This window comes from Netta rufina, assembly GCF_964035555.1.
Source record: "Netta rufina genome assembly, chromosome: 2".
NCBI classification, from domain to species: Eukaryota; Metazoa; Chordata; class Aves; order Anseriformes; family Anatidae; genus Netta; species Netta rufina.
Window position 1 is genome coordinate 153,928,716 of NC_140124.1, and position 18,895 is coordinate 153,947,610.

The window sequence follows — 18,895 nt, forward strand, 5'->3', positions numbered from 1 at the left end:
AGCCCACTGATCAGCCCCAGGGTCAACAAGGAGGGGAAAGAGGCTTCAGGGATTCACCATGCTCAAGGAGTACGTGAACCAGCAAAGCCCAGCTCTCCAAGGAGCTCCCTAAAGACATTTTCTCCATCTGTATCTACTGCCACAGCCTCCCTCCTGCTGCATAAGCACTGTGTGGCACACCCCAGGTGCTCCAGCACAGAACTGACCCTTCACTAGAAATAAATTTAATCAGTTTGCAGTGGCAATCTTCAAGTACCCACCAGCCTTACCAGAAAACTGTGCAGAAGCAACCTAGATTCTCAATACAAGTTTAACATCCACTGGGGAACCACCACTGAATGCCACCACCCAACAAAGTAGGTCTCCTACTTCTGCCACTTCATCTGACTCCCTTGTAGCCCTGGAAAACTGCTTTGTGTCCAGCAGAAAAGACTGTCAGGCAAAGGGTAGGTTCAGCAGCTCTTTGAACCTCAATAAAAGCTTGAGATTGTGTTGTCTATATCGAAACACGCATGTTCACAAAGTAAAGTGCATAACCTACAGGAGTGATCAGTGGAAGAGAGCGGGAAGCAGAAAAGCACTTACATTGCTGTGCTTTCATATGGTGCCAAAGGAGCTGTGACAGGCAGGGATGGAAAGCAACCAAGAGCCTGCACCCTCAGCTCACTGCCAGCTGCCAAAACCCTCACTAAAGGACGCAGCTAACTGGAACAGAGTTCTGTTGCCAGGGCAATTTATTTCACTAAGCTTTTTTTTTTCTTTTTTTTTTTCTTTTTTTTTTTTTTTTTTTTCCTTTTTAGTACCCAATTCATGAACTGCATCACAATCACAGAACGATCACATTTTCTTTTCAAGTGGCCAAAAGAATTATTTTTTAACCAGGTAAGATCCCAACTGTTGGGCTTACCGTGCTGCTAAGACCTCAGGAAGTGTTGGTGTACCCCAAAGCTGTGTGTTCCCCCCTTGCCCTCACCCCAATTAGGTCAGCTGGGTTAGCAAAGGGCCAGTGCATCTCTCCTGGAAACCACTAAGGCCAGGGAAAGTTGCAATTAGAGAATGACAATATTGATTGAAGGAGAAATCAAAGGGGCCTGAAATGATGTTTTTGAAGAGGAGTTCTTGCTGGGGAGGTTACAACTCCAGCAATTAGGCTCAAAAGGAAAGCAGTAGATTTTCCTGAGTACTTTTTAGTTTCTTTTTAAGTTCTTGAACATACTGTCCTTTCCTCATTCACTGAAAATCTAGCCACGTATGTTTAGCTTCATCCTCTGCGCTGCACAGCCAGTGGCCTTTAATCAAACCTTCCCACCAAGGTTAACAAGAGAATAAACACGTTGATTAGCTCATTGTTGGCAAAACCCTTGATAGAAGGGTCTACATCTGGCAAGCTGCCATCGGATCTCAAGTGGCCAGAGGACTTCTCGTGGGATATCACTGTCGTGTGCTCTCAGCCACATGGAAGCAGCCACTGCTGAGCAAGAGAGGGCTGGTAGGTACTGCAAGCACTGAAGTCATATAGTGGTACAGACTGTTAGCATACAGAGGTAACGTACCTAGTGGGTAGCTAGATATTTCTACAAATGCCACTTTTCATTTTTCAAGAGTCATTCTATGAGTATTTACTTGAATTACAGCAAGGCCTCATTTCTTTCCTGCTTGGGTCACTCTGTCAGACACTGTATGAATAAATACTAAATGACAGTCACTACACTCAAAAGCCCAGTTCAAAATTGCAAGCGATATGTAAATGTAATAAAGAAATAGCAGAGACAGAGGGTACAGGCTAGTGAAATAGCTGCCAAGCAGACACGGCTCTACAAGTGCACTGGGCTGAAGGATCTAGTTATCACGCTGCGAGAAATGGGTCAGCTTCAGCAGCTGGCATTAAGCCCTGGGGAAGAAAAGCTCATTGCATTTCTTGCACTAAGGCCAACCGTGGTTGTACACACTGAGAAGGATAAAAATAATTCTGTATATTCACAGGCTGGCTGTGTTCCCAGCTTCGACACAATGAGATTCTGGTGGTGACATGTAAACCGTACGTAACTCTTTATCCCATGCATTTCTGCTGCCACCCATCTACTTTATGGACAGCTGAACTTTTATAGGGAACTTTTTCTCCTTTCTAGAGAAACATCTGGACTAGGACAGGAAGGTAACAAGGACCAGGACTCCAGGGAAGAAGCAGAAGAGACTACTATTAAGGAGAGGTACAGAGTACAGCTTCTAAGGCAGCTTCCTTTAGGCTTAGCCAACACCTCCTGGTTTTGATGGAGTACCTTCATACTTTGGGTGGGGTGGCCTGTTGTTTCCTTGGCCAATAGTTTTGTGCAAAAATGTTTGAGCATGTATGTATTTTTACCTGTGAAGAAGTGTATTAGTAAATATGGCAGTTTGGCTTAGGAATTTCCCAAAATACTGACTCTTACAAACTGAGGATGTAGCACCAAATAAATCACTCCGAGAACTCAATCTTTCTTTCCCTAATGAACTGATACAAATTCTGTGAGCAAATTAAGAGGTTTTCTAAGCCATTGTTTTTTGTTTTTTTGTACTAAAACAAAAAGGTTAGGCAGCATTCAGTAAGATAGAATTTTGAATTTGCTTGTATTTAATGGTTGTGTTCAGTCTCACAGAAAAAGATACAGAGCAAGGCCTAAGCACTACTTTTGTCCTTCCTGGGTGTCTCAAAGCAAGGTTTTTATGAGCCATGTGTTTTTTCCAGACCCAATGGACAAAAGGAAATGCCACATCCCAAAGAAATTGAGAGCCCAGGCAACTCTCAGCTGCTGCAGAGTATTGATATGACTAAGAATAAAGATATCCCCATCAGCTTCAGGTTACTACAGCAGCTGAAAATACAGGTGAGCTGGGAAAGTATAAACGTTTATAGATAGGTTCCTTTATTAGCTTGTGCATCAGCAGTTATCCCATTTTTAGATTTGAGTAAGGACATGTTCCTGGCATACCAGTGTCACATGGATTTACCAAATCATGTCAGCTCTAGGCTAGAGATCCCTCCATGGTCAGGAAGGTCGTAAGAATCACAGAATCACAGAATTTCTAGGTTGGAAGAGACCTCAAGATCATCGAGTCCAACCTCTGACCTAACGCTAACAGTCCCCACTAAACCATTTCCCTAAGCTCTACATCTAAACGTCTTTTGAAGACTTCCAGGGATGGTGACTCCACCACTTCCCTGGGCAGCCTGTTCCAGTGCCTCACAACCCTTTCAGTGAAGAAGTTCTTCCTAACATCTAACCTAAAACTCCCCTGGCTCAACTTAAGCCCATTCCCCCTCGTCCTGTCACCAGGCACGTGGGAGAACAGACCAACCCCCACCTCGCTACAGCCTCCCTTGAGGTACCCATAGAGGTCTCTTTTGAAATTATTATTTTAAGACCTATCATTACATGCTCACCATATGCACTCATAATGCACACTCAGCTTAATTTGTTGCATATCATCCAAAGATTCCCCTCCCTTGGGTTAAACTGAGCCTTACTAGCCCATATAATCACTGAATGTTATGTATATGGGCTGTGACTAGATTATATCTACATCCCATGTAGATCCTCAGATGGCTGAATGGAGATAATTGTAAAATTACAAAGTAGATAATCTAATTGCTAGATAATATGCTTCCTCAAAGATGGAACTACTACTACACAGATTTTGCCATATCCAGCCTCAGAACAGAGACCTAAAATGGAGGAAGAAGTTGTCCTCCTGTACATGGAAAGATACAGAGATACAATAATTCAGTATTACCTGATTCTAGAGAGACATGGAAAGCACAGGAAGGAATAACCCATCAGTGCTGCTTTTTAAGCAATCTGCTCAAGTTTAACTGCTTTTCTTTCCTCCACTTGCAGCTCCTTAAGCAGCTGCCAAGTTTACAAACATTTCTTCCAACTTGAGAGCAGCTGTGGCCTATAATCACATATTTTATTTCAAACTCTGGGTTGTGGCCTATGTTAATGGAAATGAGAGCAAACTAAACAAGAAAATAATGGGAATAAAAAAAAAAAAAAAAAAGACAGTCCAAAACACATGGTTAGATTCTTATTTTCCTGTCAAATTCAAGTAAATCACCGGACTTTTCCTTCACCTTCACAAAGCAGACTACAGAAGATGTACCACACCAAGGTCAATTCTATATACCACCTTTATTCTCTCTTCCAAACTGGTCTACACCTAACACAAAAGCACCCCTTTTCTAATCCCAAAATGAAATAAAAATGTCTAACCCTGTCACAAAACATCAATAGAGGTGTCACTGGGAGACCTGCACAAATCTGCCAAGCAGGGCTCCATGAATCACACACTCAGCATATTGACAGCTTGGCAAGGCGGGGGATCTATGGCCAAGGTGGGAGATGAAATAGCAAAAGCTGAATCAAAATAGAAGAAAACGGGCAAGATAAATGGAAACAGAAGGAAAACTGAGCTGCACAGTGTTACCGTTTCATGATTAATACACCTCTCTCTCCTCTGTTAATTAACTTCACAGTATCCCTGTGAAATGAGAATTTACAGCAACTCCAATATTGCTTTCATTCCACAAGGGTGATAAGTCAGAGGTGCAACTGGAAACACATGGAAGGCCCCAGAGTCTGTGACAAAGATAGAAACTCACTGCAAATTTCCTAGGTCCTAGGTCAGTGCCCTAACCATAAGTCAAATCTTTCTCCTGGCTATTTGACCTGCATTTAATTTGGCAACCTGATGTTCCCAAAGGATAAACCAAAAGACTGTGGGTAAGTGGCTGCTGCTAATCCAGCCCTAAACAGTTTTCAGGGTTTGATGAGAAAAGTGCAGAAGGAGATGTTGCAAATTGAGTATGTCTTTAGAAATATTGTCAGTCCTGGGCTTGGTGTTTTGTTTTGTTGTTGTTTAGTTTAGTTTTGTTTCTTTTGTTTTGTTTTGGAGTGATGAGGGAAATATTAAGTTTCATTAAAGGCCAGAGGTGATCTGCAGATGAACTGAGATGCAGAGCTGCAGTGGATGTGTCACCCAGCTCCATTTTCAAAAGCTGCTGACCAGACAGGCAGCACAAATGACTGCCATTTTCTAAGGCACAGATGCAGGATTGTATTAGCTTAATGATGCTAAAACTCTATTAATATCTTGGAAAATTTGACAACAAAACTGGCATTATCTTCTGCTTCTGCAAGAAATAAGACATTCATTTCAACTAGGAGTTCACTTCAGTTCATTCTAAGAAGAGAAGAAAATCATCTTGCTTTGTCACAGTATTATATTCTGATTTTATAAAAAGAAAAGCCATGTGGACAACATACACAGGAGTCAGTAGAAGTTGTAAGTGTGCTTAGTCTATCAGGAAGCCCAGCCCAGTATTCAGACAGCTTGTTAAATGATAGTTATGAACATATATATATATGTGTATATATATATAAATATACACCCATAAACTTGGTGCTGCAGGTGAGAAGATTCATCAGAACTTAGTGACTTGGTAACCGACCGTATCCTGATCAAGGTCAGTGTTCAGAATAGGATGGGAATCTCCTAAGACTTCAAAGCACTCATCATTACTGCTAATTAGCTTCATACTACCTGCAAGTCCACTGTGACACTCCTTCACTAACTACATAGGGGATTCCTGAAAGAGTGGGATGGTCAGACACCTCTGACAACTGTTCAACTATCAATTCAACAGTATGAAAACTGCCCCACGTATTAAGCAACTGCCCCACCTGTATCAAGACTGCCTTCAAGACTTACTTGCACTGAACATCTACCTCTGTAACAAAGCAAGGGAGATAACAGATAATGTACTAGCTGTTGCATTTGAAATTCCTCTGTTCAACAGCTATACGAGTTGTTTGATCAACTGACCAAATCCTCTCAAGTTCAGAAAAACAACTGAGAAAAAAAAATGGATTACAAGAGGTTGGATTACCAGCAGCAAAAGTATTAGTTGCTGGGAGGCAGATTTTCTTGCAGATCTCAGAGGAAAAACATGCAAGCAAAGGCAAGAGACAACTCAGTTGATTCTGCTTGCATCTCCCTTGGTATTCTGCCTATGTGCCAGTCTTTGCAAACAGCAAAAGACTGTCACAGTAAAGTAGGATTTAAATCCCCGTGCTAATCAGGATGCACATGTAGCACAGTCTGGTGGCCCCTGGAGCACCTAAGAAATCCAGTGTGAAAGAGAAAGCAAAGATGACTTCATATTATTGAACAATATGTATCAAGATGAGGGATTGATTGACAGATCATTTGTATCCTGCCTTGACATGGTGAAAGCCAGGATCCTCTCTGCTTGTGAAAGATAGCCCAGGGATACAGATTTTCCTTGTATAACCAGACCAGATAATAAGATCTCATCTATTTTTCCAGTGACAAAATATATCTTGAACATAAAAAATCCTCTATACCTGATCATGGAAAGCCAATAAAACCAGATATGATGTGAGCAAGAGGTCCTTACTCATCCATTCCAAATTTCTACTGATGTGGAAGAACTGTTACCAAAATTAAATTCCCATTTCTGTTTCTCATGGTTGGGACAAGAGGATGCATTTGTTGGACACTTTGAAATGTGAAAAACAGAACAGCTCTGCTCTAAAACCTTCCTTGTCTCAAAGTAAAAGCTAATGCTCCTTCCTGGTATATGCCAGAGCTTGGGATGAGGCAAAAAGCTTGTGAAGTGCTAGAGGGGAAGTGTCCACTGAAGTAGAAAAAATAACTCAGTCATATATCATGACACTTATTAATTTATGTTCTTACATCTACAGATAGCACACAGAAAATAGTTTGGAGCATGTGGATGATTAGTCAGGTGCTGGATTGATATGTATTTATATTGCTAGAAAAATCTTTTAATTCCTTTTGCTCTGCTTCTGGGAAGCCCCTGATGCTCCAGACGTCCACACACCCCTTAAAAGTGTCAGCAGCATTTTGTGCAACATCTGAGAAGAGCATATCAGGGCAAGGGAGTACTGTCTTGAGGTACTCCAAAATCCAGTGAAAACCTGCTCTAATACATCTGCTGCTTCTGTTATTCCACATTCACCACTTACAGACTACTCCAGTGCCTCACTGAAGCGTGTAGAAAGCTTTTCCTCAAGTTTAACCACATCAACTAGCCCATGATTTCTTCCCCTACCTGGACTATAAAGCGATGCTGCTCCCAGGTCTTCATTTCGAAGTGCTGTGATTATTCTTCTCATTTTACATATGGAGACACCAAGTCACAAGGGGAAAAGCTGAGGACAAGATCCCCTGTGGAGCCAATGCCAGAGCTGGGGACAAAACTGGATCTCCAGGCCACTTCAGTACCAAATGCATCTGATTCTCTTGAAATAATGACCACTAATGATCTTCTCACTGTTTTACTGCGAAATAAGCATTTGCCATGAAAAAAACATTTGCTATTGTGTGTGTGTTCATTGCCCAGAAAGGTCTGAGACAAAAATCATCGTCTTTATGTCATATCCAGAGACAACAGGTCTTGTAGGCTTTGGAAGACTAGGTAGTGCTGAAGACAAAGGGTGAGAGACCCAAAAGGGTGAACTTCAGATGTCCAGGTTGGTACCAGGGTTCATACAGAACAGCATGAAACACAGGGGTGCTGTGATACCACCTGCCCCTCCACCTGCACTGTCACAGAGCCACGGTGCTCAGCCATGACCAAGGAAATTCAGCCAGGAAACTGCTTTGATCAGTGGAGCACACCATGAGAAGGGGAAAAACTGGGCTGCTTGACTGCAACAGCAGAGCAGAGCTTGTGACACTGCCCCTGCCCTAATATCAGAAACATTGAGAGGGAGGAAAAGCTGCGTGGCTATCATGGGCTGGCTGGAAGGGCAGATGTGAAAATGTGAGAGGGGCAGAAAGAACTTAAGATGGCTTTGACAGACAGCAGATAGCAACCTGCTTTGTGTAATGCTTCAGCTGTCTGTAATTCAATAGGCTACGAGACCTGTTTCACACCGCTAGCAAAGCTTTTCACTTTTGCACCTAACAGACAGCTAATCCATACCTATCAATTGCAATATCGCTCTCAGGAACATCTCAAATCTGAGCAAGAGTTATAAATGACAGAATCAAGGAAATCTGATTTTTTTTTTCTACCTCTCCCCTCCAGCTCTTCTAACAGAGGAAGCAAAAAGATGGCAAATCTTTCTCATTCGCTTCCTTTCTACGCTGCCAATGGATCTTGGCAGAGAAAGCCTCTAAAGAAGTGCTGGGGATTTCACAAATTTCTGGTTGCCAGTAGATGTCATTATATACCAGCAGTGTGCCTGCCAGCCAGAGTCCAACGCTGAGAGAGAAAAAGAAAGAAAGAAAAAATAAAGTGATGTTTTCTAAGTTTATGTAAGTAAAAAACAAGTTACTAGTACCCTTGCACTGCTGAGAATTAAGCTGTCACGATGCACAATTAGTAAGTGATCTGGCTTTGAGCTGTTTATTACCATCTGCAGCTGTTATTCTGGGTCACAGAAAACCACAGAATTTCTCTAAAGCCCTCTAATTATTGTTAAGAAAAAAACTCCATCAAACCACAGTTATTTAGCTGTGCAGAATGTACTTTAACTACAGTTAAGAGGACTGAGAAATACTTGAGGTGCAGACCGAAATTGTCTGTGTGCACAAGAGGATTCAGACCGTACTCGGAGCACCAAGGCAGACAGCGACATTACTACACCTTACTCTTTAATGAGAAGACTCAGAAAAGAAATGACAGCTACAAATTACTCCAGTGAGCTGCACGAAAGCCTTAGGAATTAGTGGAGGTGCTATTATACAGATGTGGACCATTAGGAAGACATGTAAACATTGGATGGGGAGGTTAAGTGCTGGATGACCTTAACCAGATGAAGCCCATAGCCAGGAATGGATTCTGAGGGATATAATTCCCAGAAGCAGAAAAAAATATATATAAGGAAAAAAAAAATCTGCAGATATTGCACTTTCACTTTCCATTACCAGCTCAATTTGAGCTATGCTCACATTATTTTTCATTTGGCAATAAACTAACAAGATGTGAGTGCTAAGAACCATGCCCTGAGGAGGCAATGTTTCCACAGACCTTGTCTCCAAGGAACACCAATTACTGGGTGATTGGGGTTTTGTTTTGTTTTCCAATTTCAGACTCAATAGTATCTCCGAACTTGGAAATGTTTTACCTTCTTGTTACTGTCAAGATGTGCTGGCTGAAAGAGTGCTGCCTGCAGTCCTGGACCCTGGTGCCTCCCAGAGCCCTCAGTCTCCTCTCAGCCAGCCAGCCCCAGGTAAACCAAGCTATATTCAAGATATTTTGAACTTGATGACTATCCAAACACTACAGCAGCCCAAGCAAGGCCTAGAAACTTCTGCAGCATCTTGCCTGCAACAGGGCTCAAGGCTTCAGTGGCAAAAGGACGCAACATCAGTTTAGGTATATGGACTGATTCTTAATCCTTGCAAGCTTAGACTCCACATTGGATACATGCTCAGAACACATGTTCTACTATGTTTTGGTTATTCTCCCTGCTTTGTATTCAAGCTGGTTTGAAGTTGAGGCTCTCACATTTGGCACTTAGTTGAACTGCACTGCAGCAACCTGGCCATGTACCTGGCTGCTCCTGGCCCTACCTTTCAGGCTCAGCTTCCCGACTTAGATTTTGATCTGCTTCATCACCAGGGATGAGCCTGGTGATCTAGACTCCTGGATGAACCTGAGTTCTATCAGTGACCCACTCTGCTCCATGATGTGGGTGCTGTGAGGTCCCTATGCTGCCGGCCATGGCATATCAGCTCCAGCCTGCATTTCCCTTGGGGTGCAACTGCCCCTTGTTGCACCCTGACACTCAACGACCTGACTCTCAAACAGTATAGCTCTGCAAGTCCAAAATTCCAGCAAGTGAGCCACTATAACAGCCCTTCTGATGTCCAAATGCATCCCTTAAAAAAAATTCAGGCAAAAGCTCTCCTTGCCCTCCAACCTGTGCAACATTAGACTCCAGCTATGTTCTTTTTTCAGGCATTTCTGCACCCATTTTACTTGAGCCCCATGTTGCTGGCTGCCAGCCAGCCCCGACCAAGAGGCACTGTGGTCATTTGGTAAACCATGCTGATAAAGAAGTTATGTGGGGCAAAGAAGTTACATGGCTTTTAGGTCAGACCTTTCTTATATCCAGCTGCCTCGGGGTAAAGACAGAGAGAGAAGGTTTGCATGTAGATAGACTGCATCTGGCAGGGTGGATTTCCACAGCTTTTCCAGAAGCTCTAAAAATGGCAATATCTCCAGTTTGGAAGACACATAAGGGAAAGGGAAGCAAGGCCTTTATTTGAAGGATATAGCAGGAAAGATATTCAAAGCCTGGAGGGAAAGAGAGTCTCCAGCTTCATTTTACAGGAACAAAGACTAGCTGCTTTGCCTAAGGTCAGCAAATCTGTTGGAGCCAAGTTTAAAGCCCACTTCTCCTGCAGCATAGTCCAGAGCCTTAGCAATCTGCCTGCTTCTCTATGCTTGGTCTTGCAGTCACTGCATCTCTAATAAGCCAAGCCACTTCAGAGGTTTTATTCTCATTAGAAATCCTATAATAATCCGCCTGAATTTTTTATCAGGGCAAGTCATTACCATGAAAAAATTCCAACAACACAAAACCCCACACACATTTTAGGAGAACATAGACTTAATCTTCTAAAGTTGTTTCTCATATTCATTGCTGCGTTTGTGATTATTAGCATGAAGGGAAACAGATAAGGCACAAAGGGAAAGCTCAGATACTCTTGGAAACATATCATTAAGGGAACTCCCATAGAGCACTGTAATCTGTAATGAAACCTTCATCCACACCTCTGCAGGGGAAGGTGGGTGCTCTGGGTTAGAATTTTTTCCTCTACAGAGTGGCTTCCTATGGAAAAAAATCAAAGCAGCAATCACAAGACCCAACTTTTTAATCAAAATCCTCATTCATTTTTCTCCCTGGCACCACACATTACTAACCAAGCTATTCTATATCTTGTTCTTCCACACACGAGGAGCCAGAGATTTTTCTTCAACAGCTCTAGGCAGCATTGTCCCGAACCCTGAACAGGCTGGGGAAACTTCCGTCCCCTCCTGGGCAATGAGGCTGTTCGGGAGGTTCACCAAGAGTTGAACAAAAACTGTAAGAACAGCCAGCCCATAACCCATCTGCAGCAGTGGCCTCGTAGGAGACTTCTCCAGCCTACTGTCCTGTGATTGCACATCACAATTGAAAGTGACTTGCAGACATCCTAAAGCAAAGATAATGTCTTTTGTACTGAATAGATCTTGACAGATGTCTCTCTTCAAAGAATTTGTATGAACTTTATTTTTTTAAACACACACATTTCATCCTCCAGAGCAAACTGCAAGGAGAATCTCCAATGCATACTGTATGAAAAGCAACTTCATTTCGTTCCTTTGAAACTTGCCATCAGCTCATTTCTTTTGCTTCCCCTTAGCTTTTGCAATAAAAGAAGCAATGAAAAGATGAATTCCTACTGATGTGTCCATACCACTAAGAGTACCACAGATTTTTCACATACAAAGCCATCACTTCCCCTTTTCACTCACAGACCCTTCTCAGCACCGTTGGTTTTTGGGAGGCAAGGGTGGCTCAGCAGTGCTGGAAAATACTCTGCACCTTGCAAGACAAGGGTGTAAGATTTTGAAAGCCTCTAAATTAAACTTTGTACGGGGGCATTAAAAGGGCAGAGTGGCTTGTGACGTGGATGGCTGTGCCCCAGGAATGCAGACCACAAACTGTACAGAACCTCCCTTGTCAAATGTGATTTACCTGACTTTGATCAAGTCACTGAAACTCCGTCTTGTTTGAAACATCCTTAAAAAATGCTCTACAGCTGTTCTTCTTGCCCTCATTCCTCTCCTGCTCCCATCCCTTTTGGAGGAACAGAGGTCTGAAGATATGCTTTATAAGCTTTGGAGGACCAGGCCATCTGGTCTAGCAAATACCTGCTTGAATAACCTACAAAAGAAAGCCAAAACAGTGCCTTTCATGGTGATGATGTTACAGATTTGGATATTTTACCATATAAAATCAGCCTATTGGTAACATGAATGTGTGAAAAACAAGTGAATAAAGACACAGCACAAATTTAGGAACAGAAATATAACAGACTACGTCTTAATGCCACAGGGATTAAACACTTCAAGGGCTGAAAGATGATGGCCAACAGCAGAAAATCAAGATCCAACACAGAGCAGTGGCAACAGAACCACACCTGAATAAGAAAATCCACCCAGGAGCAGTTTGCATGATCACCTGAAGATGCATTACGTTATTTTCTGGTTTGGTATCTGTGTACAATTCCTTGGTCTGTACTTGCATGTTTCTGCACCTAGAGATCATCCTCCATCAAGCTGAGTTCTTTAGGGCTGGCAGGACACGCTGGGCTGTCACTTGTTCCATCACAGCAAATTTCTTGGTTTACAAAGTCACACAAGACCTCATGTCGACATGAATTAGGTTTTTAGCCACAGCTGCTATTATCTTTTGGTTTACCACTAATGGTGTGCTTGGCATGTTATGTATTCTAATGCAAGCACCACTCTGGCTTTAACTTAGAGATATAACTGAGGTAATGGCCTGGGGAAGCAAGGCCAGTGCCACTGTTGTCCTCCTGGAAAAGCACTGGATTTGTCCTCTAACGAATGCCTCAGACCTCACGTAATTGCCCTACACACAATACTTGGCAAAAACACGATCTGGCAGGTGTTTGGCACTAGCACAGCTGGAGAGCAATACTATAGTAAGGGGATTGATTTAATCTCATCATCTCAGTCTTTTCAAAGGTGTGATAACCTTCCTCTCTCAACACTTAGGATGGGAGCCTTGTTCCTACAAAAGAGTCCACAGCACACACATAACAAAGATTGCACGGACTGCAGCTGTTTGAAGTCAAATATCTCTGATCTAGTTTCCTAGCCCTGGCCCATACCCATAAAATCAAGGAAACATAAAGCTGTCACAGCCAGAGTGAAAAACAAGAATTCATGCTCACGCAGCCATTACAGCACAGCAGGCAAACAAAAAGGAGCCACATGAATCCTCTCCTTCCAGGTGTGTCACGTTCTCCTGTCTGGAAAAGGTCTCGTTTCCCAGTCTGTGCTCCTCCTTTTTCAGGAGGGTAGATGGCAATCAGCATCACAGATACGTGTAGCCCATCACCCCGTAGTTCTGGCCCCTTCCCTCTCAAAGAGGCTTCTTCTGACAGCAAGACACAGACACGTCCTCCAGCCATATATCCACTGCACACAAACATGCAGGGGTGACCTCCCTGCCCTACCTACCACTTTCTGCTACTGAATGCTCACCTTTACACCTAAAGGCTGACTTTAAGATGATTTTTTATGTTCAGAAAAAAATACACACAGACACAAACCCCATCATGTTCCCTTTAATCAAGCTAGGGAGTCACAGCATGTCAATTTTTGCTTTCCATCAGCAACAGCAATGACTCTCAGGCACTGGTGGACACGGGAGGCACACACACTGGCTCCCAAATGCACATCCTCTGCAGAGGAGCACATGCTGCCTTGGCTGGTAGGTGCTCCAAATCAACAAAATAAGCTGGCCATCAGCTCCAGGATCTCTGTGTCTTTACAGTCATTTGGGGCAGTCTGAGTTATTTGGCTATCCCAATCAGAGCAGTTCTGGGCAAACCTATTGTGTCTGGGGAGATCTTCTTATTTTTCCCCCCTCTGATCCAGATTTGCAGACCTATTTTTCCAGGCATGAGAATACTATAGATGGAGTGATGTTTTCCACCACTTTTTGCAGAGATCAGAACATAAGAAAACAGGAACTTGCTTCAACTGCAGCACAACTTACATTGTAAACATCATGTTTCCCATCAGACTGCTGACTCTCACCACCTGCCAAGCACGAGCTGGTTTCCAAAGGCTGAATTCTGAGTCTCAGAGGCTAAATAGTGGCTGTCAGTAGGAGGACTGCAGGAAGATGGATGCAGAAATGTGCGCTTTACAGCCCCCATGTCTCTAGCCCAGCTCAATAATATTTCCTGCCATGAGCAACCCTCATTTAGATTGTAATTTCACATGACACATTACCACCATATACAATCAATATATCATAATCATAGAAAGAACAAATGAGGAGATGGAATGGCCATAAATGCCATGTTCTTGCCACTGCAGCAATCTTCCTTTCAGATCACAATCCAATATTATTTTAAATTCCCTGAGCAATCGGGTAGCTACAGAATCCCTGGAAAACAGGTCCACAGACTCTTAAACCCATTTGCAGTATGAAGCATGACGATTTCCTTATTTCATCCCATCCATCTCTTAGACCCTCCTGTTGATCTTTTCTCATTGTACCCCACAACATGAAATTTCATTTTGGAAAAAAAGGAAAACACACACAGCCAGGTGCAATATGGAGTTGTGGGGGGAAACAGCTACTTGCCCTTTTCATTCTAGGTGTATAACCTCATTTTTTGGGGGAGTGGGAAGTTCCCAACCAGAATTGTCTGGAAATTCATGTCTCTTTTGATGCACATTAATCCAATTATGCTTTATTTCTCACTGTTGATCACAGTTGAACATATTTTTCAAGACAGATGATCCAGCAATTTTCAGTGGTGCTACTTTCTATCTTTAATTTTAAAACTCTAAGTCTTATTTCTCTATCTTAACTGATATTTGCAATATGAAAATACTCTGGCTTTTGTCCTTCAGGTTATTAATGAAAATATCCAATGGAAAAAAAAGAATTATAGCAGTCTCCTCATGACCCAAATTTAATCCTGTTGAAAATTCAATAAACTTGAACTTATACATTCCGTTTGTTTTTCATCCTTCCAGCCAGTTACTTTACTGCATTATCCTCCATGAACTCACTGCTGCTTACATAAAACAAAGATTATGATTTCAATTTAATAGCATTTTACATGTCCAGTGCACAAAGGAAACTCAAAGAATATGAAGGGGAAAAGCAATGAACACTTGAAAGCTTTTCTATAGAAGGAAGCTTAACTCAATATAAAACTTCCCCACAAAGATCCAATTGTATCACATCTATTGCATTCTGTGCCCTCCAAAAGTTACCTCCAAGCTAAGCAAGCATCTCTCATTTAATTAGTTCAAGAATGGATTAGATCTTACCTTTTCTCCTTTTTCTCCTCTGCCATAGACTCTGCCCTAGAAATGCAAAAAGAAGAAGGTACATTTAATAGCAAGGGTGTCAAACTATATTGTAAATACATATTTCATCTTTTCCTTGATATCTATGTGTGTGTGTGCATAAATATCACTAATACATATATGCACACAATCATAGGATGGTTAATGTATGTAAAGTTACTTTTCGGGGCAAAATCCCTCAAAAATACTTCAGTTACAAATTAAAATAGATAGCCCATCCCCAATTCTCCTACTCTAGCACCAGAAAACACATCTTGTTTTTCACCGATACCAGAGTCTGATATTACATTTTCAAAATCAAAGATGCCAGCAACTCTAATTAGACTGAGGGTTAAAAACCTCCTTGCTTAAAAACTCAGTCTGGCATTTGCATTAATTGCAGCTGGGGAAAGCAGGATCTTGGTTATCTGAATGTAAAGAAGTTGGGAGAGATTTGCATCTTCTTTGTGTGTAGTTGCCTCTTACTGTCCTCTGCTGGACGTGCAGCTGTGCTAAAACCAAGTACATCCAAGACACATTTTAACTAAAATGCCAATACTAAGTTAATTATCAACTAAACTCAGGGATGAACCCATCCATTCCCCCCTGAAAGGCCAATGGATGCTAGAAAGACCAGTTTCTCCCTGGTATAAAGGCCCAGCAAGAGAAACATATTAAACAGAGTACACTAACACTGTGAGCAAATGTTCCATGTAGAGGAGAGAAAAACTACTTGTATTTCCACCTTGTTATCTAAAAATCATTCTATTTCTTACTTACTGACTCTCCTTTTTCTCCTCTGAGTCCAGGAAGCCCTTGACTGCCGCTTTCTCCCTTCAAAAAGAAGAAAGGTTGTTGATACCACAGAGATAACCACAGGCCCAGAAATAATGGACAAAAATTTCCACTTATCCTCCCCATTGTCCTCACTTGTGAGCTGCATGATGTCGGTGTTTGCATTTCACAGTTAGGTTTTGGCTGCCTTGTGGTTTTATTTGGTTGTTCATTATTTTTTACTTGCTTTTTGGAGAGCAGTGCAATGAGGGCTTGGCTGAGATTGTGGATACTTCTGTTCCCACTAGTCTCTACTGAGATTTCAGCTCCTGCTGAAAGTCCAGAAGGACAGGGTGGACTTCATTACATTTATACAGACTTGAATGCCCAAGCTCTCAGATTGATTTTGCACTCTATTTTTCATATGAAAATACTGCTGGAACCCTTCAGGGTGCACTGGCTAGGCAGAGAGCTCTCTATTGTGAAGTACTTCAAAAGTCATTATTTTCTCTTAAACCAGGAAGAACTTAGAAAGTTGGTTTGCATAACACCTAGAGGGTGCACACCTAAGATGTGGAAAAAATAAACCTGTAAATATTGTCAGGACTTCAGAGTTATATTTATACTTCCAATTTTGAAAAAACATTGTTTTCATTCACATCAGGTTTTCATGATCAGCCAACTCCTCCATTCCCTAGCAGAAAGGTACAACACACACGGTCACTCTCACTGCTTCCACAAATGGAAATGAAAGAAAGGTAAGATGTAAAAAGATAGTTGAAAACATTAAAAAAATCCAAATTATGATTGGTAGGGAAACAAAAACTGGAAAAACAAGTATATAGGGAGGAACAGTGATCAAATAAAACCCAGACAAAACTTTATCTTCACTTGTTTTCTAGGAATCATAGAATAGTTTGGATTGGAAGGGACCCTGAAGACCATCAGTTTATAACCCCTCTGCCATGGGCAGGGACACCTCCCACCAGACCAGGTTGCCCAAAGCCCCATCCAGCCTGGCCTTGAACACCTCCAGGGATGGGGCATCCACAGCTTCTCTGGGCCAGTGCCTCAGCACCCTCTGAGGAAAGAATTTATTCCTTATATCTAATCATAATCTTCTATTTCTTAGTTTAAAGACACCCCCCCTTGTCCTATCACTGCACTGCCTGACAAAGAGTCCCTCCGCAGCTCTTCTGTAGCCCCCTTTAGGCACTTGCAGGCTGCTGTAAGGTGCTTCTGGAGCCTTCTCTTCTCCAGACTGAACAACCCCAACCTCCTCAGCCTGTCTTCATCGAAGAGGTGCTCCAACCCCTTGATCATCTTTGTGGCCCTCCTCTGGACTTGTTCTAGTACTTCCATGTCCTTCTTGTGCCGGGGGCCCCGTAGAAGAAGGATAGTTTTCACCCAGGAAAGAGAAAATATTTTCCAGGTTAAGGAGTGAAATAAACAGAGAGCCAAGGAAGATGTACCATTTGATAAACATCTATCAAATATAGAACTAAAGATGATAAAACCTACAAGTGCAGAAAAAAATGCCTGAAAATCATGGTCATGTACTCCAGAGTCTTAAGACTGGAAGAGGGACCAGCTGAGCATACGTACATTACTTATGTACGTATGTACATAAATGACCTGTTTAAAGCTATTTTTAGTGTTGCCAGTCACTCCTTTGAGTCCTCCTGCACCAGGAGGTGATGGAGAGCAGAAGGCTCTGCCTATGCACCTCTAGTTATCTCCTGCCTGGTTCTCACCCAGAACACATATACCAGCAATACTGCTGAGCCTTCCATCCATCATGCTGAAACACAGTGACACTGTTCCTTGCACATGCCTCACCTGTTTGTACCCGCCATTGACTTTTGATTGTAGGCAGTTTAGGTAGTCTGGTGTAGACATGGTATCAGGCTGAAAATATCTCAGACCTGGAATGGGAATTTCCAACTGCCACAATGGCAGTAAATCCAGTGACCAGTCATCCCAGTTGACCACTCCCCAGTCGTCCCACGTGGACTGCATAGGATTTCTTTTTTTATCTCAATTCATTTTGTCCTGATCTCTGTCCAAAAAATGTGTTTAGCTGCACCAGAAACTGAAATATTTTTCAAAATCATGCTTTCTTTTCCCCTGATGCAGATAGACTTTTGAAAACATCCATATCAATTTTGCCAAGAGGAAAAAACCTCACAGAGCAAGTAGCACATATGCAAAAAAAAAAAAAAAAAAAAAAATTATAGTCAAAGGCAGGTAAGCAACACCATTTCTGCGAAGTGGATAGAAACAGATCCCACATATAAAAGATTTTCCTTAAACTTGGAGCACAGATTGACAGCAGTCCTAGAAGAGAACAGAAGCCCACTGACCATCAGCCCAGTGCTCCAGCCAGCCTGGCTGCCTCCAAAAAACACAGCATGGGTGGCAAGTACAGAAGGAAAATAAATTCCATTGGTCTGTTAGAATCTAAAACTTGTCAATAAGACCCAAGTTCAAGCCAATTCTTCCAAGGCTATTTCCTATCTTGCTCTTCCCCAACACCATCCTTTACTGTATCTCCTTCCAAAACAAGTACAGTGCGTCTCCATACAGAAACCCAAGTTTGGCAGCATAGATGACTGAAGCAAAAATGTTCATCTCTAAGATATTTTTTTTCTACTTTTTTCTAGTAACTGCAAGCTCCTGTTTTGCCATGGGTTTTGAAAGTCAAATTAAAGAAGGACAGAAACTCATTATCTTCCCATGCAGGGTATATGCTTGGAGTATTACCCCAGTCAGATAGCACCATAGGAAAAGCTTGTCTAAACAACCCTTACCAAAAGAAGAAATATATTTTGGGACCTCAGGATAATGGAGCCTGAACACTAATCTCTTTGCTTTCAACCCGGATAGATGACTGTCACAATCACTTTGCTAAACAGACCCTCAAACTGACTGAAAAGAAAAAAAAAAAAAAAAAAAAGGAAAAAAAAAAAAAAG

General features: G+C 42.1%; 1 protein-coding gene across 1 annotated transcript in view; it reads right to left on the bottom strand.

Annotated features, from left to right (window-relative positions):
* COL22A1 (collagen type XXII alpha 1 chain) overlaps nucleotides 1-18,895 on the bottom strand; it is a gene marked incomplete at both ends in the record, with an annotated part of 202,631 nt that overhangs the window by 106,796 nt on the left and 76,940 nt on the right. The window contains 2 exons of the mRNA XM_084281700.1: nucleotides 15,131-15,166; nucleotides 15,929-15,982. Coding sequence (XP_084137826.1) covers nucleotides 15,131-15,166; nucleotides 15,929-15,982 — 90 coding nt within the window. The remainder of the gene's footprint in view (nucleotides 1-15,130; nucleotides 15,167-15,928; nucleotides 15,983-18,895) is intronic.